Source organism: Tenrec ecaudatus, chromosome 17 (assembly GCF_050624435.1).
Source record: "Tenrec ecaudatus isolate mTenEca1 chromosome 17, mTenEca1.hap1, whole genome shotgun sequence".
In the NCBI taxonomy this organism is placed as follows: Eukaryota; Metazoa; Chordata; class Mammalia; order Afrosoricida; family Tenrecidae; genus Tenrec; species Tenrec ecaudatus.
This window is the reverse complement of record NC_134546.1, coordinates 4,277,655-4,305,247: the sequence shown is the minus strand read 5'-3', so window position 1 is coordinate 4,305,247 and position 27,593 is coordinate 4,277,655. Positions and strand designations below refer to the sequence as shown.

Here is a 27,593-nt window from a genome sequence, read left to right as displayed (position 1 = left end):
CTTTCAATTTTTAGTACCCTTCTGTTCAGTGTTGGGCTATTGATCGCAAGGTTGCCATCTCAAGCCCACCAGCTGCTTTCTGGGAGAAAGATGAGCCTGTCTGCTCCAATAAAGATCACCATCTAAGGAAACCCTACAGAGCCATTCTATTCTGGTCTATAGAGTTGCTATGAGTTGGAATCCACTTGATGGTGTGTTTTTACAAGTTTGTGTTTTCCAGAGGCATTGGGGCAGGGGGTGTCTCTTATTCCACTCCATTTATAAATTCAGTCATCTGCAAGTATGTTAAGTCCATTCACATAGAAATAACATGATAATAGCAAAGGTTCTCAGGAACATGTGCCATTTAAGGAGAGGAAGGACCCAAAAGAAATAGAAATTACATTTTGAAATTTAAGAAAAGACAACTGGTAATGTGGCTCTGGGCTTTCTCCCGGTTCCTTCAACGGCTCCACCACTGACGCCTACGGCAACAGGAGCGATTTGAGGTGTCTGTCTACTTACTAGCGTGACTAATGCCATGCCCCCATTCCTGTGTGTGAGTGCCCGCTGTTGGAGGTTGTAGCTTCTGTGCTGAGACACTATGCTCTGGTCATTTCTGTGGTATGGGGAAACAAAATGAAATTGTCAACGACAGCTTTAAAAGCAATGGTTACTCTTTGTCCGTGTTGTAGAGAATAATAATAATTATTGTCACCACTTAAGTAATGCCTTTCATCCTCAGACCTCAAGACACTTCAACATGGTTACTTCCCATTATTGAGTAAATTTCTTTTGGAAGACAGGGCAAACTGAGACAAACATAATACATGGTTAGTTATGCTAATTTTGTTTTCTTTAACAAATGCAAAATAAATAGCCTATTAAAAAGCCAGATAATATCTTGAAGAGAAGCCCTTCTAAAGTAGGTTGTTCTAAACAGATGCTTTTTGTTTTATATCAATGTAATTTAAAAACATTTTTTTTATTCATGCTCACACAAATTCTGGGTTTGACTAATGATACAGACTGGTTGTCTTCTATTTTTTTCGGAGACACAAACAAGTAATGGGCTTGCACACAGAAAAATGGCTCTAATGAACAGAAAGAAAAAAAACGTTTATTTTTTTTTAAAGCTTTGCTGCCTTCTAAATTTTATGAGTAAATTTTGTGGAAAACTGTGTAAATAGAGCATAATTATTTTTAAACTAGGAGCCTTTGTTATTAGTCATCTAACTGTCATGGGTATACAAAGCACCCTACTATGTAGACAAAGAACTGAAAAAAAGTTACCTGTAGAGAGAGTTTTTGTGACTGAAAGAATAAAAACTAAAGCAATGTGAACTTTTGGTTCACAGACACAAATGCTGAATGCTAAACCTGGCTGAGGGAAAATCACTTTAGCCTGATAACTGGATTACTTAGAACAAAAATAAAGAAAATTAAGGACTGAAGAGCAGAAAATTAAGGTGGAATGCAATTTAAATAGTAAGTAGATGATGTAGGCTCTCATTTTCTTCCCCCCCAGTGTCCAGCTAATTAAAATTACAATCAAAATGAAAGAGTCTAAACTTGTAAATATCTTTAGCTAATGATTTTGTCTTTTTAATCATCTTCACATTCAAGGACTTCTTTTATTCATTTAGATCTTTACAATAAAATGAAATTGTTTATTCCCCCTGTAAAGATCCTCCTTTTAATTTTATCTGCTTCTCTCTACATAATACATTCTCGAAGTTTTTGTTCTTTTTCACTTTCTCTTTCTATGCCATACTGTTTCACCTTTTTACGTTTCTTTGAACATCCTTTACAGAAGGCAAAATGTGTCTAAGCTCCAAGTTTGAATGTTTATTTAAAATTTTAACAGCCATTCCAAAAACAGCCCTTTCTATAGTCTGTTTCTGTCGAGCTGATTCCTACTTGTCTATATGCGACCTCATATACAATAAAAATAATGACTGGTTACATACTACATCCTTTATAAGACTAGACTCTTGAAAGCTTTGTTGATTCAGTCTTCTCACTACAGATAGTCCTTTCCTGAGGTCACAAGCAGTCCTGTACTTTGAATTCCCTAAATGGATCCAAGTGAAATATACTGCTGATCCAGTGAAATGTTGCTTTCTAGCTGTTTACATATGTAGCGTGATTCAACTGGTCCTAGAAATGCATACCTGGAATCCAAGAAGTTACTCAAGCCTATCACGTGGCACCATCTAGTTCACTGGGTTCAAAACACAGGGACGGAGCACTGCTGTCACAGCTGCTGGAGGACTTGCTCCAGAGCCTAGAGACCAGAAGCATCTTCTCTCTTACTTGATTCGCCTTGTCATTTAAGAGGCTCTATTACTTTTTCCTGCTTACAAGCCTATCAGGACGTTTTTGTAGGCTAATGAAGCATGGCACTTGGGTCAGTAGCATTCTCAACAGCAGGGAACTTGCTGAAAACACAGACCCTTAGGCAGCTCTTCAGAGGACCTGGGTCCCAATCTGCATCTGAACAATTTCCTCAGTGAAGTCTTGGGCGCCTTAAGAGTTCAGAGCTCATGTTTGAGACTGGGAAAAAAGAGTGGCACTTCTGACCCCTCCAACTTCACATGGGAGGAGAATCCAGCTCCACCCCAGCCCAAGGCTAATTCCCACAAGGCAGAGATCAGGCATGCCTCTACCTTCCAAATTCCTTTCCCTTTATCCAGACATCAGCTGACCTTCCCATGGAATGCTACTTCTCTGCTGGGCTTCATAAATCATTATAAGGGTCACACAAAACTCACAGTCAATACTCACAATTATAGGGTTTCTTGGGAGAAAGATGGGCTTTCTACTCCCGTAAATGAGTAGTCTCAGAAACTCACAGGGGCAATTCTACGCATTCATATATGGTTCACATCAAATCAAGAGCCGGGAGTTTTGTTTTTATAGGCTGTATTATGGAAATTAACAGGCTACACATAAGGATCAGAAATATTAATGATACAGTTCTTTTATCTGTAACGCTTTCCAGTTACGCCCCATGCTGACAGGCGCATCTCTCTGAATCCTGTTGTCCCTTGACCTCTGCCGTGCTCAGATAAGTGTTATAAAGCTTCTGTGACAGTCCAATGCCTGAAACACTCGAATGGATACACATTGCCGGAAGGCACTTCATGTGCGCGGGAAGCCCACCTCTGTCTCATGGACTCTGCAGACGCTGCCACTTCCCCAGGCAGGAGGCTTGGACCTACTGTGCCGTCACTCTTCTTTCTTAATAGCCATATGATTCTCTGTTCCTTTTTCTGAGGTGGCCCATTTTATTCCTGGCAACTTGACAGAACTGATCAATCCACTCACTAGAACCCTATAGGTTATTTTAATGCTCCCGTCTAGTCAAGCGGACCCGAGGATGTAGTCGGCTACACATTCAGCTGCTAACCACAACGTCATCAGTTCAAGGTCACTGGCTGCTCTGCAAGAGCAAGATGAAGCCTTCTACTCCTGTGAAGATGAGAGCCTCAGAAACCTAAGGGGAAATTCTTCTCTGTCCTGAGTCGGAACTGGCTCAGTGGCAGTGAGACTGGTGTTGGGACCCAGACATCTGGAGGGAGTTACAAAGATGATGGATAGAAGGACTTTACCAAGTCACTCCACAGCACTGCAGACACAATGGCTTCTAAAGATTCTGAATGTAGGATTCCTTCCTCACTGTTCTCTGTACTCCAACAAGCCCAATTTTATCTGACTTAAACAGACAAACCTGCCTTTTCTCCTCCGTTGTGCTATAGAAGTCTCTTCTATAGCTTCCCAGTGGCCGGGACCCCTTTGGGGGTCTATGGGATGGCAGACTCTGACCACTGCTAATAACTCCTACGGTGGTGATGAGCTTCCATGGAGTAGGCCAGCTCGTGAAGACACTATGCAAAACAGAATAAAGAGCTGCCCAGGCCTGTGCTAGGTCCACCTTGACTTGTGGGTCAAATCATTGACATCCATAGGTGTCGCAGCTAGGTTTTATGTCAACTTGAACTTGTGTTCGGGTGAAGTCCACCAACTCAAACAGGCGACAGCGTGATGCCTCTTGGGAGGTGTGGCCTGTGTATAAGAGAAACACTGGGGACTCTCATTCACCCTCTCTCTAACCTTTGCTTAGCCGCTTGCTTGGACTTACCTCGTGGGGTGGCCACTCGACCCTGAGAACTGCTGGTGCTCTGCCATTTTTCTGCTGACTTTGGACCCAGGCAACTCTGCGCCTATATATGCCTATGTTCTTCTTGCACCCCCTTCACCATTCTCCATCACTGGCCTGCAGAGGGCTCTAGCTAGCATCAGACCCATGGATTTAATTTGGACTGGGCTGGGCTTCCCTCTTGATGTAAACTACTGTTTGCTATATAGCTCCTTCTTGTGTACCCATATGAGATGAGTGTCACTGGTTTTGTGTCTCTAAACAACCCAGTCTAACACAATAGGGTTTTCAATGGATGGCTTCAATAGATCTCAAGTAGATCACAGTCTAGGAGCTCCGCTAAAACCTGTCTGCCCTCACAGCAGCACACGAGGCTCCGGGAGAGATGGGCAGTGGTTGTGGATGAGGTGCCTTAGCAGGGAGTCAAGCCCAGGGCTACTGCATGGAACACAAAGCTTCTACCATGGAACAACCCTTTCCTCAAAGATTACTTCCTGACTAATTCTACCTGACTAAGGACTGTCTTTGGGTCCCATGTATCACCATGATCTGCTCCAGAGAATTCAGAATCGGGAACATTTTAAACTTGAGAGTGATAAAGCCCTCATCAGTGGACACCTTTTTAGAGCATCCCTTTCAAGAAAGTGCCCAAAGCCCCCTGGATCCAGGTGGTCTACCAAACTAAGCCAAATGCTTTTAGTTCCCATTTGTCTGGATGTGGAGGTAATGCATCTTTTGCTAGAGTAATTTCAAGATCAGTTGAAGCTTGGGACAGGGTTCAGATGAATGTGGGATGAATTTCCCTACCATTACAGGATGCTAGATTTTGTTCTGATGAGATTCTTGCATAACCCATTCTGTTGAAGGTGCTCCTCACTGGTGCTCAGTCACTACAGTGTGGTTCTTAGTTTTAATGAAGTCAGGGTGGACTCAGTGATCCATTGTACGACAGAATTAAACACCGCCTGGTCTGGTGCCCCCTCCGCAGTTGTTGTGTTTGCCTCCATTAGCGCATCACTGTGTCAATCCATCTCACTGATGGTATTCCTTTTTGGCTAACCGTTTACTTTGCCAATGGGCAAAGATGAAGCTTTCTGCATCTGTAATGCGTAAAGCCTTGGAAACTCACAGGGACAGTTCTATCCTGTCGTCTAGAGTTCCTGTGCGTTGGTTTTGACTCGATGGCAACGAATTTAGTTTGGTTTTTGGTTTATCAAGCATGATGTCCTTCCCGAGGACTGGTCTCTCCTGATAACATGCACTAAGCATGGAGGCAGTCTCATGATCCTCACTTCTAAGAAGCATTCTGGCTGTACAGCTTCCAAGACAGATTAGTTTCTTATTCTGACAGTTCATGGTAATTTCAATATTATTCACCCACTCCATAATTTATATGTATCAATTCTTCTGCTGATATCTTTATTCATTGTCCAACTTCACATGAATTTAAAACAAAAACAAAATCCAAACTCACTTCCAGAATCAATGCTGACTTATAGCAACACCATAGTACAGGGTAGAACTGCCCCTGTGAGTTTCTTAGACTGTAACTCTTTATGGGGAGAAAACCCTATCATTCTCCCACCAAGTGGTTTCAAACTGCCGACCTTGCAGTTCATAGTACAACTCATAATCACTACGCCATTAGGATACCATGGCTTGGGTCAGGTACACTTTAGTCCTCCAAGTGACATCTTCTCCTTCCTTTAATACTTTAAAGAAGACTTGTGTCACAGATTTGCCCAATGTAATAATACGTCATTTGATTTCTAGGCTGCTATTTCTATGAGCATAGATTGTGGATCTGAGTACCAGGAGTGTACTCAGCTTAATTTATATAAAACAATTGACAGGAAAATGTGCTACTCATTATTGTGTATTTCATCACCATTATTCCAAGAGTAATAAAAGCTCTGATGAAGTTATGGCAGAATGTATTGATATAGTAGAGATACGGCAGATTAAAAAAACAGAATAATGTACTGTTTTAGATACTAAGCAAAATTTAAAAAACACAATAGCTCCTATCCAGCCTTTGCTGACCCAGACCACGTGTTGGGACAACTGGCACTACAGACTCTGTCTTTCAGGGCACACAACATCCTTCAGAGGCCATACCAGAAGGAGCCCATTTGGAAACCCCACTAGCAAACTGGAATTTATCTTAAGCTCACCTGTAGCAGACTTAAGGAACCAACATACTCCCTCCAACTTAATGCTTATAGACCCTAGTGTGAGAAGACTGCTAACCTAAAGTTAGGGACTTTGGTTCAGATCCCTTGCTTTGATGGTACCCAATGCACAATGACTGCAGACTGCCATATTTACTAGTCTCATGCTTTGCTTGCTTTTTAAATGACATGTCCAGGATTTATTCTTGCAGGTGAAGGAGCATTATTGAAGTTGTCCTTATCTCCACTCCTCGTTGCTTGTGTAAACAGTGTCCAGCTACTTCAGCTTTTAATCTGTACAAGTCAACAATGTTCATATTGCAGCCTAAACAGCTGGCCTATACACAAATAATTTTCTCTTCTCAACTGTTTTGAATTCTATTCTACTGGCTAAACTAATGGGGCTATTAATAGAATTACCTCTTGCCCCACGGGGTGGACTTTATAATGTTCTCTGATAAAATAATGGTGTCTCTAAAATGAAATGAGGACCATACATGTGAGGGAGGGGGTACCCCCCAAAATAAACCAGACCTCCCAAGCTATGTATTTAAGTTCTTTTTACAAAAAAAAACCCGATCACCTTCAAAGTACTCTCCATTACACTTGAGACATTTGTCAAATCTGCGATTCCATTCTTGGAAATATTTTCCAAGCTCATCTGGTGGTGGAGTTGGTTAAGCACTGGGCTGCTAACCATAAGATTGGGGGAAAGGATGAGGCTGTCTGTTCCCATGAAGACATGTAGCTTCAGAAATCTTAGGGAGGAGCTCTACTGTCCTATAGGTCTGCTATCCATTGATGCAGTGGGCTCAGGCTTTGGTACACACTTCATCTTCAGAAGGAAGGCCAGCGCTGTACCTGGGTCTCATGATTCCAACCCTCTTTTAGACCTAAAAAGATCGGAAGAATCATCTGCTTGTCCAGTCTCTCCCTCAGGACAGAGTTCTCTCTTTGGAGCCCAGTACAAATGAGAATTCATGCAACATTTACAACCAGCCGGGTAAATGATGGCAAATGATCTTCTCTCTACGTATCTACAAACCCACCAGTTACTCTGCAAGAGAGCGCTGAAGATGAGGGTGTCCGCGCCTATAAGGATGATTCACAGCCTTGAAAACCCGGTACAACATTGCGAAGCAATGGCGGGGACTACTGCTGGAAGATGAGATTTGCTATGTTCTTTGGGTTTCAAAGAAACCCCAATGCATGCAAATTTCTATAATAAAGAGACCTCACATAGGAAAAAACTAGGTTGAAGATTAAGATGCTGTTTTGATAAATTAGGAGGGGACACAGCACTTTTTGGAAATGAATTCTGAGCAAAGTTTTGAAAACTCTGTGGTGTATCATTTGGTTACTGGGAGCAGGGGTTTCAATGAGAAGAGCACAAAATGCCTTAGATACCGTCTTGCTTAATAACCGCAGGCATGTTCAGGTTCAGGCATCAGAGGAACAGGCTTTGTAACCAGGCCTGCATCTTGATTGGCTAGGGAAGTGAGATCATTACCAGAACAAAACAAACTCACCGCCATCGAGTGGATTCCAACACACAGCAGTCCGGCAGCAACCTTGTGGGATAGAACAGAACTTCTCCATAGAGTTTCCAAGGCTGTAATCTTTACAGATTACATCTACAATCTGCCACCCCTTTCTCCCATGGAGCAGCTGGTGGGCTCGAACCTCTAACCTTCTAGTTAGCAGCTGTACACGCTAACGACTGTGGCAACAGTGGTTGAGTCCTTTGAACTCATTACAAATGTGGTCAAACTTGATCTGTCCGACACAAATCACAATCCCATTGTTACAAAGCTTTTTCTAAGGTTCTTTCATCAGTCTTCTCTTAACAAACTTCATGAAGAATCACCAATTTTGGAAAGCGGATGATTTGTTCAAGGAAAGCTGCACTTTCAGGGCTTCTATCCCACCCCCACCCCCCCTCCAGCTCGTTTTCTTGTCATCACTTTCACACCCCCACATTTAGATGGATTTGGCTTTTCTGATTTTAAATGCAGGACGCTGAAGAAAAATTCATGACCTCACAAGGCCGCTACAAATCCATGATCTCTTACTGCATGTAGGCTTCCAAACCAGTTGGCAAAACAAAACAAAAAATACCTCAACTATGTCTTTTTCAATATCCTCTTCCATTTCCTAATTTCTCTCTTCTACCTCCCCTTCTACATGGAAAGATGGGCTTCTTCAGGCTTCTCACCAGCGATCGCTCTGTAGATGCAATCACTGTGCAGATACTAGGCTGGAGGTTTATCCATTTTCTCTTACGGGGGCTTCTGGTGAAGACTAGCTTGAAACAATCACAATTTCGGATGCTGGAACTATTTTTGGAACGTGAGTGGAAGAATGGGTTATCAATGAGCTCACCAAAACATTGCCAGTTCAAAAATCCGCAGTCACTGCCTGGAGAGAGAAGCGGTCTGTTTCTGTAAAGACATTAAATCCTGGAAGCCTCGGGCAGTTCCACTCTACCGTGCAGGGTTGCTATGAGTCGGAATTGACTCCATGCTGGTGAGTTGTTTTTTGTTTTGTTTTCCCACATACATACACCATTACATAAACCTGCTTCTTTCTTATCGCTTCATAAGCTTAGAAGAATCTCAACTTTGTTCTATAATGCACACCCTACGTAGTTCATATTACCAACCCCTGGTTGCCAGGAATTGATACACAACTGACCTCTAGACATATCTTTTTCCGTGAACCTGGCTAAGCTATAAAGGACAAGTTCTGCCCACCAATGAGTGCATTCGCCTCCATTGTCAGAAGCACCCATTGTCTTTCCCCGAGTGGTGCAAGTGTTGGCTGTGGTGCCTCCTAAAGTGAAGTTTGAGGGCTTGCCTTCACAGTCCACTGCTCGTGGGAAACTGTCTCTAGCCTAAGGATACATACGGGTTGAGACAGAGGCGGCAGTCTGGAGGAGGTGTGAACATGTAGGAACTCTTGGATATTCAACTGCCACTTGATAATCAAATGGTACTAGGCACAAAGTTGGGTTGACTGAAAAGCACAGTTTGTGTTTGGCAATGAGCCAAATGGAACCCCGCGGTCAGAATGAGCATCAAACCAGGAACTTTTCACATGCCTCGAATGAGCATGAGCTTTGTCACAACGTTGGATCCTTCCTCTGCAATTCTTCTTCCTGGGGGTAGCCAGGCTCTGTTTGCACCCCAGTCAGCTATAGAAAGGCCCAGCATGGTGGGAACGTTTACATCAGAAGCACCAGTTGGTAGCGTTACTTGTACTGAATTCCTAGACAAGATGCTATGATATTTTTGTGATGGCCCACAATATGAGAGACAAATTTTGAGTTCTTACTCATGGCCAGAGTAAAGCATACAGATAAAATGTACCCCAAATTTATACATCCACTTTGACAGGAATGTCGAAGGATGTCACAGATTCTCAAACACCAAGCCTTTCATGATCGTATTAGAGCTCTCACATAGTCAGACTTTTAATCACACATAAACATTGACGAGGCATCTAGAATCCTTGCTATTTCCTGATCTTCATGTACTAACAGCTGGATGCAATATGAGTATTGGGTCAAAATGATGTTCTATGCAGTGAAAAGATGATCAAGATCTTAGCGGGCAGATTTCAGTAAACTAGGCTGTAGCACTGAGAGCAGCAGACTGATCCTTCCAGCAGGGAAATAAACATGTATTCGCTGCTGTCAATGCAGGCAAACTTCTGGAGATGCCTATAAACCAAATTACGGAAAGTGTGTTGGGACATACATAACCACACCCAGAGTGTTAAGCGTTTTGCTAATTCCCTTCAGCGTTGCTAGGTGCTGTTGAGTTGGTTCCGATGTAGTGACTCTGTACCGCAGAATGAAACACTGAGGGACCCGGCGCCATCTGCACAACTGACGGTGGGTAGTAGGGAGAACACAACTGCACGGGCAGTTTCAACCGGAAGCTCAACTGACAGCAAGTTTCCAAGAATCCACTGTTTTTCCCAAGACCTGTCCGATGTCTGAAGCCAATCTGGTCTGTAACTAAATCACCAAGTGCGCAACTTTCAGGAAGGAAGCACTAAACTCAACACCTTCGGGGTTCAGGGTTCTTCCTATCGTTCCCTCTTTTGGCAGAGAAGGATAACGCCAACGGCCTCCCTTTGGCTCTTCCTAAAATCACAGGGATTCTGCCAGTTTCCTACAATATTCATCCCAATAATTGTCTGAAGATTTGAGAAAGTAACCCTAAGGTGGATTTGGGGATCCCAGTATGTCTACCAGGAAACAAACTCAGGTTAGAACTTCATTTTGCCCCTGGTCTCCAAGATGACCCCCAATTCTGACCTTCTCACAATAGCAGAATTGCAAGTCCTCAGGAATCAGTGATAAGTTTGAGCCAATGGCTAGCATTTCCCTTTTCTCAGCACACAAGTGGTTGTGTTGAAGGCAGCAGGTACTTTTCAGAAACACAAGGCAGAAGGCTCGCACACTATTTGCAGTCTTTCAGCAGTTACCCCCTCATAATTACAAGCCCTTCATTCACTGTGGACCCAATATTCTCCTGCACCTTGCCTCCAGTAGGGCTTCTCTCTGTTCACAGACCTAGATTAGCTTTGGTTAAATAAATCAAGACACACCTTAATTGGCCGGCTGTCAATTTTATTCCTGGGGACCCCATGATTAATTAACTGCAGCCAGCGATTTCTGCTACTGAAGCCATTCCCTGATCTCTGAGTGTGGCATCTGGCTATTAAAACAATACCCACTTTGCTTCAGACTGTTAACAGTCATCACCTGGGCCAGGGCTCAGCTGGCTTCTCACATCCCCACTGAGATCAGCAAGACCATTTGATTATAGCTTCTTCCATAAGCATTCCCAGCCCAGCAACATAAATGGATAAAATAAAATAGCCAGCAGGTTTATTTGAAATATTTGGGTACCTCCCTTGTTCCTCCAAGTGTATTGGTGAGGGAGAGGATTCTTCAGGGTCCTGGCACACTACAAGGGTGAGACACACAGGATCCATTTAATCTACTTTATTATCTCCTAAAGTCGTTAACTTCTTTCCTCTACAATGTGCCAACAACTTTCGGGCCTTTTACAATGTTTTTATTTAATCAAAGGAAACCAACAGTGGGTTGTTGTTTAACAAAGCCCGACAAGTGATGGAAACCAGGACCAGCGCACAGTATAAGCTAACACACTGAACGTAGGATGTCTTGTGCATAAACTCATCACAGTTCAGGAAAAACAAATAAACGCCTTAGGTTTGGGGCATTGATTGAACAATTAAAGGGCACAAGGAGTTTTAAAACGGATGGCTGTCACATGCCCTACCCTCAGGCATTTAAATCAGAATCTCGGGGCTCGGATCATGAGTCCATGCTTCTGTTTTATCCACCCCACCCAAACTGCCCGCGAGATTCTGATGGGCCGGGAGGTTTGGGAACCAGGGCTATGGAAACATGAAGCTGTTTCTTCCCATAAGGATTGGGAACTGCCCAAAAGGGTGGTTCTACTCTGTCCTGCAGGGTTGCTATTAATTGGAATTGACTTAATGGAAGTGGGCAGGAGCCCCAGTAGGGTCCTGGTGGCAATTTTCCAATAGGCATTGGATGGCTAACCACAATAAATAAGGTCAGCGGTTTATCCCCCTCCAGCCCTCTTGCCAGGAGAGAGATGAGGCTGTCTACTCCCATTAGTATTCACTTTCTACAAACCTATAGAGGGTCTTGAGGAGCCCTAGTGGCATAGGTGTTACAGATTGTACCGCCAATGGCAAGGCCAGCAGTTCGGAACCATCAGCTGCTCCTTGGGACAGAGGGGAGGCTGTCATCATCTTCCGTAATGAGTTACAGCCGAGGAAACCACAGGGGCAGTCTTGTAGGGCTGTTATGAGCTAGCATGACTCCATGGCAGAGTTTGAGTTTTCGAGTATGAGTCACTGTGGGCTGAACTTGACTAGGAGCTAACTGCTTTAGGGCATATGCTAACAACATACATTTATACATTCTCCTGTCTTCTGAGTTTCAGCTCCAGAGCCACTAGGTCTCGATGCTCCCTCCAATGTTTTGAGGTTCTGAAGACAGAGACAATCTAAAAGGGATAATTGGATGTGCTCACTAGCCACGTGCCAGGAAGTAGGCCAAACTCAGAGCAAACCCTTATCTCTGACGTTTGTGCTGGCCTTTGTTGCCTCTCAATCTCCGCATTTCCAGTGGGTTCATTCTCTGCTGTGGGGGCTGTCTGGTGCACTGCAGACTGTTTATTAGCAACTCCTGATCGTTAGCCTACCGATGCCAGATATCAATCTATCCCCGCTCCCAGCTGTGGTCACACACACTGCCTGCAGACCTTGCCAAATGCCCTCACGACAAATGTGCCCTTCACTGAGAACCACTGAATTCTCTCAATGAACGTTTTATGAGAACCCACCTTTGACTATGTTCTATATTATTCACAGAAACCCTGGCAGCATCATGGTTGTGAGCTGAGATCCGAAAGGTCAGCAGTTCAAACCCACCAGTCTCTGAGGGAGAAAGTCTCAAGGGCTTTCTACTCCCGTAAACAGCTCCTGTCTGAGAAACTCAAGGGGGGCAGTTCTACCCTGTCCCATAGTGTCACTGAGTCCACATCAGCTCCATGGCAGTTTGGTTTGGCTTTATGCTACATGTTTTCTCTCCTCTGTTGTCTTTAATCTTGGATGTGTGTACCATTATTCAGCTAATTGTTTTTTTTTAAGACAGCGGTTCTCAATCTGTGGGTCATGACCCCTTTGGGGATCGTCTGATTCATAACAGTAGCAAAATTAGTTATGGAGTAGCCGTGAGAACCATTTTATGGTTGGGGGTCACCACACCATGAGGAATTGTATTAAAGGGTCACGGCATAGGAAGGTTGAGAACCACTGCTTTAGGAGATCCCCAGCGCTCATTTTCAGCAGGTTTATTATTGACGCATGCAAGTTGAGGTTGCAACTAGGCATCTCAAGCGGAAGTAGTTATTCAAGTTGAATGTTGGGGTAGAAAGAGAAATATGGATGTCAGCAGCATAGAGCTAGGACTTATACCATAGGGCTGGCATTTACGATCTGTGACTAGATGAGACTGCTGAGGCCGGAGGGCAGGTGGAGGAGAGGGTCCAGCAGTGAGCATGAAGCATGCTAACCATCACAGCTCGGTGGGGAGCAGAAGCCAGAGGGTGACACAGACAGGATTCAAGAACTCGCTGCCAGTCCCATCATGAACTCTTCTTCCCATCATGCCGTCATCTCTTCCTTGGGCTGTGGGACTTGTCTCCTAATAGATCTCACCTGATGGAGTTTTCTGATTAATTTTTTGGAGAAGTGACACCACACCAGTTCCCAGGTCAAAATCCTTTAACAGCTCTGCATAGGCTTTAGGATTGAGTTCAAAGGTCCACTGTGCCACTGGGATTCTTGGTGATGTGTCGTCTTGTTCCCATTGCTCACTCACTGGTTGGCATTGCCTGGCCCTTTTCAGGCTGCGGCTCTTGTTAGTTTTGACAGATGTTTCTGCAGTTTTTAAAGCTCTCGTGGGGGAATTTGTTCCACGTGGCGAATAAGCAGCTCGTATTTTAAGACTCAGCAAAAGGAAACTCATGGGTCAAAGCCTTTCTGGAAGTAGAACTGACCAACTTATCCTCCCTACGGAGTCTGTTGGTGGCTCAGTTCAAGTACTTGACCACTATCCAGAGGGTTAGGGATTTGAAATCACCCCAGGCACCTGGATGACATACTGGCCACGTGCCTCCCCAAAGACCCAGCCTGGGAAACCTTATAGGCTACTCTGCACACGTGGGGTCACTATGATTTTGAATTGATTTGGAAGCAATTCATTTTAGAGCCCAAACCCAAGCTACCGCATTTTCAATGTCACCTCATCGCAACCCAATCAGGGTTTCTACAGCTGTAGATCTGTATGGAGTTGGTTGTGGCATCTTTCTCCCACGGAGAAGCTGGGTTGAACCGCAGACCTTGCGTTAGCAGTCCAGTGCTTAGCCCACAGCATCACAGCTCCTCGCAACTCGTTTAGATCTGGAATGTTTTCCCTCCACTCTATGCTGTGTGCCTTAAAATGTGACTTTGATACACCGTTCTATACACTGGGTACAGATGTGACTACTTTTTTCTTCTTCTTTCAATTGATTACTTAAAAAGCCCTCGAAACCAACTCAATTCTGACATAGCCAGCCTGAAGGGCAAGATAGAACTGTCCCTGTGTATTTCTGAGACTGTTAATCTTTGAGAAACTCTCATTTTTCTCTGGCGGAGCAGTTGGTGAATTTGAACTGCTGATCTTCTGGTTTGCAGTCCAATGCATAATTGAAACCAGACCGTAAATCCTACCCCCAAGGGAAGGAGGGGGGTAGTGTTTTCCTTTGTGCTCCTTCCTCTAGATTTTCTAAGGTCCTGGAGGAAGCTTTTACAAGCAAAAAAAAGAATAATCAGAGGAGTATTTACCCGCAAGTCATTCATCTTCATTCACTACCACTGGGTCAATGCTGACTCATAGTGACTGTAATTAAACTGTTTACAGGATAAGAAAGCCTTCTCTTTCTTCCATGGAGCTGCCTGGTGGCTTCGAAATGCTGACCAGGTGGATTGTAGCCCAATGCGCAACCACATCACCAAAATCCTCGTTCTTGTTCTAAGCACATGGTGGCTATATATTTTTGCTCCCTTGAGGAAATGAGCAGTCATGGCACTCTCTTTAGTGAGTGAAATGTAAGGACTTCCTTTGGAAGCTCTTAAAAGCGAGGGTTTGATTTGTTATCCCTTCCTTCTGCTGCAGTGTTTCTGCAAACTCTGTTTGTGTTGGGACGGTCTTCCTCAGCCTGGGTCCCTGGGTGACTCTGATGAACACTTCATCCTGTGCTGGAATGTAGCCTGAGTGAGAAATTAACTTTGCCAAACGTCTCCTACGAGTTGAAAACGAGTGTTAAAGGAAATACAGACATGGCATTGATGCAATTCTTTTCAGGTTGCTGTGGATCTTTGAGAGAGAACTATCATTCTGCTGGAGTCGAAACGGTCAGCGTGGCCTTTGATTGGCTGCCACACTTACTTTTCTTAGGGCTTGGCTATTGAAAGACCCAGGGGGCTCCACCACCTCTGGCTACCCCATGGGTTAGGTGTTAGACTGTTGATTACGAGATTGGCAGTTCAAACACACTGGTTGCCCTGAGGAAGAAAGATGAGGCTGTCTGAACTCAGAGATTTGCAGCCTCAGAAACCCTAAATACTATATAGGGTTGCTAAGGGTTGGGGAAGTTGCTTAAAAGTTGGTGAAGTAGAGGGGCATCAAATAAGAGGAAGGCCTTCCACAACAGTGATGGACATCGTGGCTGCAACAATGGGCTCACAACAGGAACACAACTGAGAGGATGCACAGGGCGAGCATCTCCTTCTGTTGCACACAGGGGCACTAGGAATTGGAATCTAACAACGGAGTGAGTCGGAAGGGCCGGACAGCAGTGGGCGGGCTTGGGACTAGTGTTGACATGCCTATCTATGAAGTTCCTACCTGGGAGGCCCACCTGTTCTGGATGCATTCTGAGAAGTGTTGCTGCAGCCCTCTTGTTTTCCTTTAAGCACTGTGACACTTATTGATTTCTAGGTATTTTGGAGAATCTTGGCTTTATAACATTTGGAGGCCAGTACAGATGGGAAGGGGCATGACATTTACTGCTGCGCAGATTCTGGCGTATGGCAATGTTTTCCAAACAATAAGACTCAAAAGGCTTAATGGATTATCAAATAACTACAAGTGGAAAATCAGTAAGCTCCCTAGTAAATCCCTCCTAATTGGGAAGGGGGGATGATTACCACAAGTTAGCAAAAGTTCATCAAATCCACCAGCAACTGTTGATCAGAGTTCAGTCTGGCGTAGATAACCCAAAAACTCGTTGCCATCAATACGGACTCATAGCGACCCAAAGCAAATAGGGTTAGGTAGACCTGCCCCTGTGGGTTCCCAGAACGGGCAAGGGGGCATTTTATAATAGGAGGGGTGGTGTCGGGTCCTGGGGATGGTAGATATGCAGCTACAACCACCAAGACTTACAGTGGAAGAAATGCAACCTCAAAGACGTAGCAGCTTTTCAAGAGAGTCCAGCAAAACCTTCCAAAGTGTCCCTGGGTCCCGGAGAGGAGAGCCATCATGTTGGGTCACCGTGGCGAACTTGGAGCCATTTCTCCCAGCGCTGCGGTTCGGGTCCCAGCTGCCGTCTGCGGAGGCGCATCCCGCTCTGCAGGAGGAGCGCGGTCCGTCCCACCGGCCCAAGACTTCCGCCCGCGGGACCCGGCGCCCTTTTCCCGCCAAGGTGCGCGTTTCCGCCGGGCAGCGGCGGGGCTGCGCATGCGCACCGGCCCCGTCCGCGCCCTCCGCGGGCCATCATGGAAACGAGCTTGCTACGCGAGTTCCCGTTGCTCCTGCCCCAGAACCTACAGAAAACCGTCTATGAAGGGTTCGTTTCGGCTCAGGTACTCTTGGCCTTCGCTCTTCCTCCACAGGAGTCTCCTTCACGCGCCGCAACGCCGCCTGGCACGGCGCGCTCTCGGGCTGGACGTGGGCCTTGCGGCGGGACAGCTCGCCGCTGCCCGTGGAGGGCGAACGTTTAAGACGCGCCGGAACCCCACCTGTCCCCGCCCCCTGCTCGCCTCTCAGGCGGCCGCCCGCCGAGGTGCAGGGGCGGGGCTTCCGGGCACGCCGGGGGCGGGGCTTATGAAATGACCACGCTCCAAAGCATCACCCCTTCTCTGAGTCCTCGCTGCTAGTTCTGCGACTGCTTTCCCCCCATTAAATATTTTTTGGGGTACAACTTTGACTTTCTTCTAAGAACTGCTGTCCCCTCCAGGGTTGGTGTCAGTTCGTAGGGGCATCTGTGTGCAGTGTCCTTATGAGTGGGTGTAGCTGAGCTGCGATGCTTTGAGGGGAACGGTCCCAACGGGAAGGATGGCCTTGGCCGGTTGGCTTCGTTTCCCAGTGTCTTGTCCTGTGCATTCTTTTCACGTGGTGACGCATCTGTAGGGCCCGAGCTTTACAGAGTACTGTGCACCTGCAGCGTCTCATTGCATCCTTGGAAGCAACTACTTTCAAAATCCGATCTTCCTGTTGCTGCTACACCGTAGTTTAGGAGATCAAAGCACAGGAGGGCAAAGAGACAGAGTGACTTGTTCAAGATCACACCCCAAACCAAATGCTAAACCACTGCCATCAAGTCTATGGCGACTCCCTAGCCACTCTCTAGGACGGGGTGGACCAGCCTCAGTGGTTTCTCTTTCTGCTATAGAGACCTTGAGAAGCGCAGCCAACGCCTGATCCCGACGTCTCCAGGGCTCCTAAGATCGCATCAGAAGGTCGTAAACTCCTGGCTCGGGTCAGACACACCTGAGCCATGGTGACATCTTTGTTCTTTAACACTTTAAGTAGGTCTTGCTTTGCTGATTTGCCCGGTGTAATTCCTCATTTGATCGGACTGCTGCATTATTGAGCCTTCATGGTCTATCCAAGTAAATGGAAATCCTTGACAACTTTAATCTTATTAGGATGCTGTCTGTTGGTCCAGTTGTGAAGATTTTTTATTTTTAAAATTGAGTTGCAATCCATTCCCAAGGCTGCAGGTTTTTTTTCTTTCATTTTAACAATTTTATTGACATAGAATTCACATATACAATCCAGTGGTTTAAACATATTAAAAAGAGTTGGAAGTCATCATCAAAATCAATCAGTTTTAGAAAGGTTTTGCTTTTCATTAGCCAGTATTTCAAGCACTCTTCCAAATTTTCCTCTTAGCTTTACTGCTGGTGTCACCAAGTTTCTTTGGAGCCAGGGTATGATATTTTACACAAATAAAGCACACAGACACACACATGTGAGCACAGTGATGAATGTTGGCATGCACTAGCACAGGTACTATGTGTTGTCTGAGCAAGGGCAATTGCTTAGACTGAAGCATCACCCCTTTGTGACCGAGGTGAGACTGGACCTGCAACTTACTCTCAACCATACAGGACTTTTCAAGTCATATTCTCGCCTCCACTATCGAGCAAAGTTTGGAACAGCGAGCAGGTTCTTTTTGAACTTTCCCGTTCGAGAAGTGAGAAGTTCGAGCTGGAGCCGTTCAACCCTGGAAGTGCTGCTCTATCTTCGTCAATAACATTAGTGGCCAGTGCACCGTTTCAATAATAGTTGGCGTAACTGGACTTCTTTGTGGGTTGTGTAAGTTTTATCATATCAACACAGTGTTGTACTTAAAGCTAGATCTTGAAATATTCTTTTTGAATGAGTAGAAACCAATTCTTGAATTTATCTTCCTTGGCATAGTAAACCTATGATTAGCTGACTCATGTCCGTGACCAATCCTTTCTTTATGCGTTTCTTTTCAGTTTGACAACTTCCAATTTTCCTAGATTCATACTTCGTGCCTTCCCTGCTCCAATTATTAGTAGATGTTTGCAGCTGTTCCTTCTCATCTTGAGTTGTGCCCCATTAGCAAATGAAGGTCATGAAAACTTTACTTATATCTACGCCTTCAAAGTGTGCTTTGGCGACAGCTCTGAGGGACTTAGCTTCAGACATTATCTCTGACAGTGGTCTGCTGCGATTTCTCAGGATCGTGGTGTCTAGTCCCTTAGAAGCATACAACCTATTCCTTGTCCTAGTCTGTTTTTAGTTTGGAATTTCCACCGAAAGCTGCCCGTTGTGGGTGACCCTGTTGGTATTTGAAACGCCAGAGGCATGGCTGCCAACATCCCAGCAACTCACAGGCACCACAGTATGACGAGAGACTTGATTGTGTTTCATAGAGTTCATCCTCAAGAAATGTCTAGAACATTTCCACTCTAACACCTGGGGTAACCATGATTTATAATCACTCAAAGGTAGAGAGTAGTAAAGGGTAAGGAATTAATGAGAATCCCCTGTGATTTGTAGTTGTTAGGGGCCACGGAGTCCGCTCTGACCCATGGGGACCCTTTAGGCAGCAGAAGGACACTGTGCTTGGTTCTGTTATGTCTACTCCATGTTTGCAGCCAGTGTATCAGTCCATCTCCTAGTTCTTCCTCTTTTTCGCTGACCTACTTTTCCAGTATGATGTCATTATCTAGGGACTGAGCTTTGATGATACCCTGTCCCAAATTTGCGAGAGGAAATCTCACCGTCCTTGGCCCTAATGAGCATCCTGGCTTGAACGGCTTATAGGATACTTGGCCACCTCCCTTTGTTTTCCAGTTCATAGAGTTTTAAAAATGTTAAATGTGAAGTCACCCCATTTCCATTAAGTTTCCTACTTGAGTTTTGAATGGAAAGTATACCCACTCCTCACTGACATGATTAGTTTCCAAAGACTAGGATGTTATGGGAAATCAGCTTCATTATGGGAGTAGGAGGCCATGCCTTCTCTTCTTGTGTTGTTGTCCCCACTCCCTCCTGTTGCTAACCACCCAGAGGAACCTCCCTTGCATCTCAGGATATGCTTGGCTGATCCCCTGTCAGTCACCAAGGAGCATGTAGGGCTTGGAGATGGAGGAGGGGTGGTAGGTGAGTGTTGTCGACTGCCTCCCTGCAAGGGACACCACCTGGCCATTTTTCTGCCCTAGCTTTACGGGTCTACTTCCCTTACCCCTTGTTTCTGCCTTCCGACATTGACCTTTGTCTCTTTAGCATCCTCATCTGTTTCCCTGTCAGTCCACCCTTCCGCTGACCCCCCCCACAGCTGGACCCATGTGGATGAATGGGGGTGAGGGCCAGCTGCCATCTGTCCTGTGGCCCTGTTTGGGTGGCACATAGAAGACACCCTGAGCTTGCCTGTGGCCCCACATTAGAGTTTCCTGCTGAGAATTTTGTCGCAAATGCAAAATGTTGGATAATGAGGTGATCAAGTAAGAGGAATGAGTGTATTGTTTTTGAATCACCCCACTGAAGACAGCACTCACTTTTTAAGGAAAGTTGGAAAGGTCTGATGAAGTTACATATTTTTTTGAGTCAGATTGTACATAATTTTCGGCTCTTTAGAACAAATTTCTTGTCTCACATGTGTGTCTTTTGTTTCTTTTCAAAACTGCTCAATTTATAAATTGTGTAGCCATCAAGACTGAGATGGGATTTTCCTCTGACTCTTGATGTAGCTACCGTTATAATTTACATATCTTATAATTTACATATCTTAAAGGACTTTTTTAAATGGTAAACCTTCAATTTAACATTGCTGTTTGATGGAGCTGACTTTATCTAAAAACATTTTGTATAGCACTTCAAATTTCTAAAATGGTACAAGAGTGTGAAGAGTTAAAACACACCCTTTACTTGTGTGTTCACTAGTGTATATTTTATCCCCTTGATAGTTTCAGACGTGTTTTTTGTGGGTGGACATATGTGCTAGTTACATAATCTGGTGTCCACTTGAGACTACTCAGAGTGAAGGGGTGGAGGTTAGCCTGTCAATCAGGTTGCAGCTTGATGTCCTCATTTGGAGGCAGTGCGGAGATAAATAGCTCACTGGAGGCCAGACTCACTCTATTTTGGCTGTACATTCCTGTTGACAAGTCACATGGAGCTATGCTGATGGAGCCAGAGCTCTGGAGCTAGAGGAGCCACATGGAGACCCCACGCCAGCACTGAGATGCTCCCACTGTCTCTGGATCCACAAGACCTTCTACCCATTGGCCTGTGATCTTCCTGCATTCAGCATCATTGCATGGCTGCATGAGTCTAAAGAGGACATTAAGGACTAGTATTAAACATAAGAGCTAATATTGGACTTAGTACTTGATCTGGACTGGGCTGGGATGTTCCTCAATACACATTTGCTCTTTTATATAAAGCTCGTTCTTATATGAATGTCTCTGGATTTGTTTCTCCAGTCAACCTAGACTAACACAGCATATAATCTTTTTTTTCCTGATATATTTTGAGATTATGACCTCTAAATAGACACTCTATTTCTGAACAGTGAATTAAAAAAGGATAGTCTTATTTCACTACCATGCAATGATAAAAATTAGGAAATTTAGCAATGATATGGTACCACTCAGAGCCACATTTTGTTGATGGTTAAACTTATTTCCTTTATAGCTTCTCCTCCTGTCTGAGGCAAGGGCCCCAGTTATCTTTAATTTTCATGTCTCTTTCATCTTCAGACTGGAAAAGTTCCTTAGGCTTCCTTTGTCTTTTAAAAACTTGACATTTTCAAGAGTACAGGCTAGTGATTAGGTAGAATAAATTATTAGGTCCTTCAAAGGAGGCGCCCTGCTATCGTAGGCAAGGTGTGTGTTGGGCTTCTAACTGAAAGGTCCCTAGTTCAAACCCACCAGTGGTCTGCTGAAGAGAACAATGAGGCTTTCTACACACCTAAAAACGTACAGCCTCAGAAACCCAAAGGGCCAGTCATATATTCTGTTCTGTCGGCTAGCTTTGAGTGCGAAGCAACCTGATGGCAGTGAGCAAGTACTCTCCAGTTTGGGTTTGATTGATGTTTCATCATTAAACCCTGGTTATGCATTTTTGGCAACGTATCACAAGAAGACTGTTGAGTCTCCCTTGATTAAGGAGGAATCTGCCAGTTTTCTTTGTAATTAATTGATAATTACTTTTCAGGAAGTACTCTGAGACATCAAACTTTTCTCCCTATTCCTGAGTTTTAGCATCTGTTTACTTGCCTTGACTTAATGATTTACTGTGATGGTGGCCAAATGATCAGTTACCTATTCTAACAATCCTTTTATATTGATTAATTGGTCTTTTAGGAATAATTTCTTTTTATTTACTAATTGCAACTTAGATTCATGGATTTAAAAACCATATTTAATGGATTAGAACCCAATATTTCTTTTATATATTTTGCTTCTCAGATTTCCCTAGCTCTCCAGCGGGAGTAACATTTAAAATTTTTAAAGGCCATGAAGTTTCCTTAACACTGCTTTTAAAAATTACGCAGTAGTTGCTAACATGCTATTTGTTGTTCTTTTTCTAGAAGTAATGTAATTTGAATTTGTAATTTGCTTGACGCCCAGAAAATACTTATTGGAAGGGCTTGGTGGCATAGTGGTTATGTCGGACTGTTAACCACAAGGTCATCAGTTTGAAACCGCCAGCTGCTCTGCGGGAAGAGGCTTCCTGAACGCTCCTGTGCACAGACAAAGCCTGCGCTTTCTCCACCCAGTGGGGTTGCCATGTGTCAGAACTGACTGCAAGGCAGGGAGTTTGAGCTTTCTTCTTTTCTTCATTCTCAGAGGTAACAATGACTGTCATCTAAGTAATGGGAAAGCTTACTCCAACCACCCTTTAGCCCCTACTGCCCCTTCAGACTTCTTGTTCCCCAAACAACAGTTGAAAAGGGCACGTTGTTGAGTCTTCACAGATGCCCACCCTGCCATTTTAACACGGTATACACAGAAACAGAATTGCTCAAAAAATAGTCCCCCAAAGACCTTTCAAGATGCACACACAAGGGCCGAGATGGGAGGATATGTTGAGAAGCAACAGCTCTTAGTTTGATGGTTCTGTTTAATAAACGTTTCTATTCTTTTGTTGCAATGCTTTCTGACTTAACTTGAGGTGTACTGTATGCACCATTGCACACCTGGCAGAGCAATCCCTTCATACTCAAGAACCAAGGAGCACAGCAGCTCAAGATTGCTGAATTCTAACATAGCCGGATAGGTCCGCAGGCACAGACATGGGTCCATGTGCCCAGAATAGACCTTAGGAGGCTCCTGACTGTCAAGAAGAAAGGTCTCACGTCAGTGACCACTCCTCTAGGTGAAGAAACTAGGGAAGAAATTGCAAATTAAACTGAAAATCAAGGAAATAATAAAGATAAGCAATCAATGAAATAGAAAACAGAAACTTTAAAAAAATAAATGAAACCAAAACGTTATTGCTAGAAATGATCAGTAGCAATGATAAAAGTCTATCCATGTACATAAGGGGAAAAAAAGAGAAAACCTATATTACCAATATCAGGAAAGAGGACAGTAGGTGTCAAAAAATTGTTTGATATTTGAGATGCTTAATCCTATTTTTGAAGATGTATTGGATTTAGAGGCTTTTAGAAATTTTTAAGCAGATCTATTGATGACTGAGTTCAGAGAGTAGGAGACACAAGTTACTACAAGTCTCTCTCTCTCTCTCTCTGATGATTCACACATGGGATGCTAGCTACCATGCTGAGATGACACCCAGGTAGCTCTAGAGAGTTCCATGTGATAAGAACCAGAGGCCCTCCACCATTAACCATGTGACTGAGTCGTTCTAGAAATGAATCCTCTAGATTCTAGGCAAGGGCGGACTTGGTCCGCCTACTAAGTCTCTGATGCACAGAACTGGAAGACAGCAGACGATGGAGGGATTGGTTGTATAGGGAGTATGTAGGTCGTGTCACCTACAGTTCCCACCAACATTAAAAGGTGCCTTAACTCTACTGCAGGCATGGCAGAACCAGCCCACAGGGTTTCCAACCTCCATCCTTAGAGAAACAGCCGTCACCCCTCCCTCCTGCCTCAGCACTGCTTCCCCAGGCCCCTGGAGAACCTGCTCATAATTAACTCCTCCTGAATCACAAAGGAAGGAGAGCTCCTTCAAAAAGTTCATGGAAAAGCAAAGGACAGGAATTTCCCCTTGCTACCGCTGGAGCCCTGGTGGCAGGCACAGCGGCACTGTTGGGCCGCTCACCACAAACTCTGTGATGGGAAACCCCAGCTGCTCTGCAGGAGCAGGATGAGGCTCGCTAGAGCCTCGGAAACCCACAGGTGTTTAGACAATCTGCATTTAATGTAACAATGAATTTGTCAAGGTTTAAATCTACTGACTTCCTGTTTGATATGTATTGATCCCACGTGTTTCTTAGATTCCCCCCCCCCCCATTTTTCCTTTTACATAAATGTAGCGAGTTCTTCCTTTTTGGGATTCATTTTCCTGGGTGGGTCCAATCTGAATGACTTTCTGTAACTCATACATGATTAGAGTAAGTATCTCTAAACTGGTAGCACTTCATTCACAACACAAAAGACGAACTCTGTGTTCAAACACAATCATATTTGAAGGTAAAGCAGAGAGATTTTTCAACACATATTTTGGGGTTGGATTATGCAATAGCAGTAGGATACATTTTTAATGAACCAATATGGATACCTTTTTAATGAACAAAGAACACTATCATGTTCAAGAATCCCATCCAGGCCAGCTCATGTCTTCTTAGGGACACCTGGGTTGACACAGTTTCTCGAGCGTTCCCTGTTTATCATGACGGTCTTGACTCCTTTGATTATAAAATGATTCTCTAATTGGGGAGTGCTGGTCAAGGATGTAGGCTTACATCTTCCTGGGACTTGGGGTGTTTTTCTCATGGTTTGACTGGAATTAAGTTTATGGAAGGAAGATTACAGACGTAAAATGCCATTCCATCACGTATCAAGGACACGTGCCATCAGTGTGGTTTGTGACTACTGCTGTTGCCCTTGTTTACCTGGCTCAGGTTGAGTTTTTCAGCTCTCTCCACCATGACGTTACCAACCCCCAACCCCACCTCTCTGTTCCACACTGGACTTCCTGCACAGGATCACTCTGTGGAGACCACACTTAAGGAGCAGGAAATTATGGTCCCCCTTTTCTTAGGTGGAATCTTGATGGAATTCTGCATGGGAGATTTCTCTTCTCCATTGATTCATTTTTAGCTGCATGGGTTGATTGATATTTATATTTTGGGCTATAATAAGATACTGCTTTATTTGTTGCTCAAATTGTTTTAACTTTGACATAATAATCTTTTTTATCATTTTATTGGGGGCTCTTATAGCTCTGATAACATTCCATACATCAGTTGTATCAAGTATCTTTGTACATATGTTGCCATCATCATTTTCTAAACATTTACTTTCTATTTGAGTCCTTGGTACCAGCTCCTCTATTTTCCTTCCCTTCCACCTCCCACTCTCGTGACCCCTTAATAAATTATAAATTAATATTGCTTTCATATCTTATACCAACCACTGTCTCCCTTCACCCACATTTCTGTTAATTCCTTTGGGAGGGTGCGGGATTATGTGTTGATCATTGTGATTGGTCCCCCTTTCCTTCCCTTGACACAATATTTTAAAAGACATTTAATACGTTTTACGAAATGTGTTTCATCTCCATCGATATGCATACTGTTCCTGATGCTCTTTACTTTATCTCTCATTTCATTTTTTCCCTAAAGATTATCTTTCACATTTCTCCTAGGTTAGGTCTACTACTAATAGATTAGTTTTTTGTTTAAAGTCTGAGAAAGTATTTGGCCTTTTGAAAGATAATTTTGCTGGTTATAGAATTCTGGTTGACATTTTTTCTCATTTAAGTTGTTATTTCACTGTCTCGCATTATTATTGTTATTTTGAGAGATCTCTGATGAGTCTTATGTTTGTTTCTCTAAAATTGTATTTTTTTTCCTGTGGCTGCTTATAATACTTTTCTTTTTTTATCACTGGCTTTAGTCAATTTGATTATAATTTGCCTTGGTGTACTCTGGTGTTTCTCCTGCATAGCATTTGTGGGAACTGTTGGGCCTGTGAGTTTGCATTTTCATTAAATTTAAAGAACCATTTAGCCGTTATTTCTTAAAATTTATTTTTTCCTTCCTCTCCCCCTTCCAGCTTGGAGACGTTAAATCCTCTCAGCAGGTTCTTGTCTCTGTGTTTCAGTTTGGCTGTGCTCTATTGCTGTGGTCTAGGCACGCTGTCTCCTTTTGTGGGGTCCACGCTGCCCTTGGAGTCCCTCAGGGGCACAGACACTGGAGCACTTGGCTGTCGTGGATTGAATTGGGTGTCCCCAAGTGGGTGTCCACGTGGCTGGGCTAGGGTTCTTTGGTCTGGCAGTTGTGTAATGATCCTCCAGGGTGTGATCTGATTCAATAAGTAGAAGAACACCCTTCCCACCACTTGTCTGTGGGTTTGCCATACTGTGGTGACTTGTGTGTTGCTGGAAGTTCTGTCACTGGCATAGGCTGACAGCGCATACCAGAAGGACGTATTGACTATGCTGGGGCATTCAACTGTGTGGACCATAACAAACGATAGAGTTTGAGAAGAATGGGAATCCCAGAATGTTTCATTGTGTTCATGCGGAGCTTGTACATGGATCAAGAGGCCGTTGTGCAAACAGAACAAGGGAACACTATATGGTTTAAAATCAGGAAAGGTGTGTAACTTCTCTCCATACTGACTCAGCCTGTGTGCTTAGCAAATCCTCAGAGGAGCTGGATCATGTGCAGAAAAAACTTGGTATGCCTTTGGAGAGGCGCCACTATGGCCAAAAGGACCGTGACCTTACAATACCCTCTGATCCAGACTTCAGGTGGCCTGCTAACGTCCTCAGTCGACCTTGTAGTTGTGGATATTGTACGTGGGTTTGGGTGGCCATGGCAATGGATTGTGAAGGTTGGCAGAGAAGTGGAGTGCCCTGAGAGGGGACCAGTGGTGTCAGAATAGGGTAACGAAGGGTAGAAGTTCATCTGACTTCTGTCTCAGAGAAATCATACCTGGGCAGCTGTGAAACAGACTTGCCTTCCCCGTGTGTAGCTGGAGGAGCTAGGGCTTGGCCCGCATGCCTTCTCCACAGTTCCCATGAGTGAGACCAACTCCACGACACCTAACAAGATCAACGTACTTAACAAGTTTCTGTGTTGGCTGCTTTGAACTTGAACTGGACCCACATCCAGGTCTGACTTCCAGAGGGTCTGACTTCCTTTATTTCTTCCTAGCCGAACATGAAGTGCTGAAGAGTCTCCTTGAGGGGCCTCTGATGTTGTCTGGAACGCTGTCCAGCATGGAATTGTACATGTTTTGTCCTCTGTCTTATCAACCGAGGGGGCCTGCGAGGTTCTATTTGCGTGCCGACAGCGGAGCGGGACAAATGCAGCGCTTCCTCCGTGTGTTTCCTTGTTTAAGGACGCTGTCATGGGTCGCCTCTGGCTCCGTGTCTGGAAGCCGTTATCTCACACATGATGCCCAGTTTGTTTCAGCTGCTTAAGCAAGAGAATATACCTGTCTCTGTTACTCTCTGATAGCTACAGGTGGGTGTTCCCTCCAGTTCTTAAAATGCTATGCCACATAAAAGGACAAATAGTGTGTGGGACTACCGTTGTGAAAGGTCAAGAAAAGGCTTTCCCACTAAAGGAAGCATTCTCTGATGGTCGCCAGGGAAGGGAGGAGACGTCATTGGCTAGCGGGCAGCTACATCTAACTAGGGGGAGGGGATCGAGAAGAGGGCAGTTTGCATAAAAGAATCCTATTGCTTGATTGCT

The 27,593-nt window shown here is 44.4% G+C and overlaps 1 protein-coding gene and 1 long non-coding RNA gene across 4 annotated transcripts in view; one reads left to right on the top strand and one right to left on the bottom strand.

The window, feature by feature from the left end:
- Nucleotides 1-16,592, bottom strand: part of LOC142430881 (uncharacterized) — a 46,170-nt gene extending 29,578 nt beyond the window's left edge. Inside the window, exon 1 of the long non-coding RNA XR_012780671.1 lies at nt 16,379-16,592. This is a non-coding gene — a long non-coding RNA (uncharacterized LOC142430881). The remainder of the gene's footprint in view (nt 1-16,378) is intronic.
- A 69-nt stretch (nt 16,593-16,661) lies between these two features.
- Nucleotides 16,662-27,593, top strand: part of FANCL (FA complementation group L) — a 69,443-nt gene continuing 58,511 nt past the window's right edge. For 2 of the 3 annotated variants that reach the window (XM_075535921.1, XM_075535920.1), the window contains exon 1: nt 16,662-16,797. In XM_075535921.1, coding sequence (XP_075392036.1) covers nt 16,711-16,797 — 87 coding nt within the window. In that variant the 5' untranslated portion in view covers nt 16,662-16,710. The remainder of the gene's footprint in view (nt 16,798-27,593) is intronic. The other variant, XM_075535922.1, reaches the window with a different exon arrangement.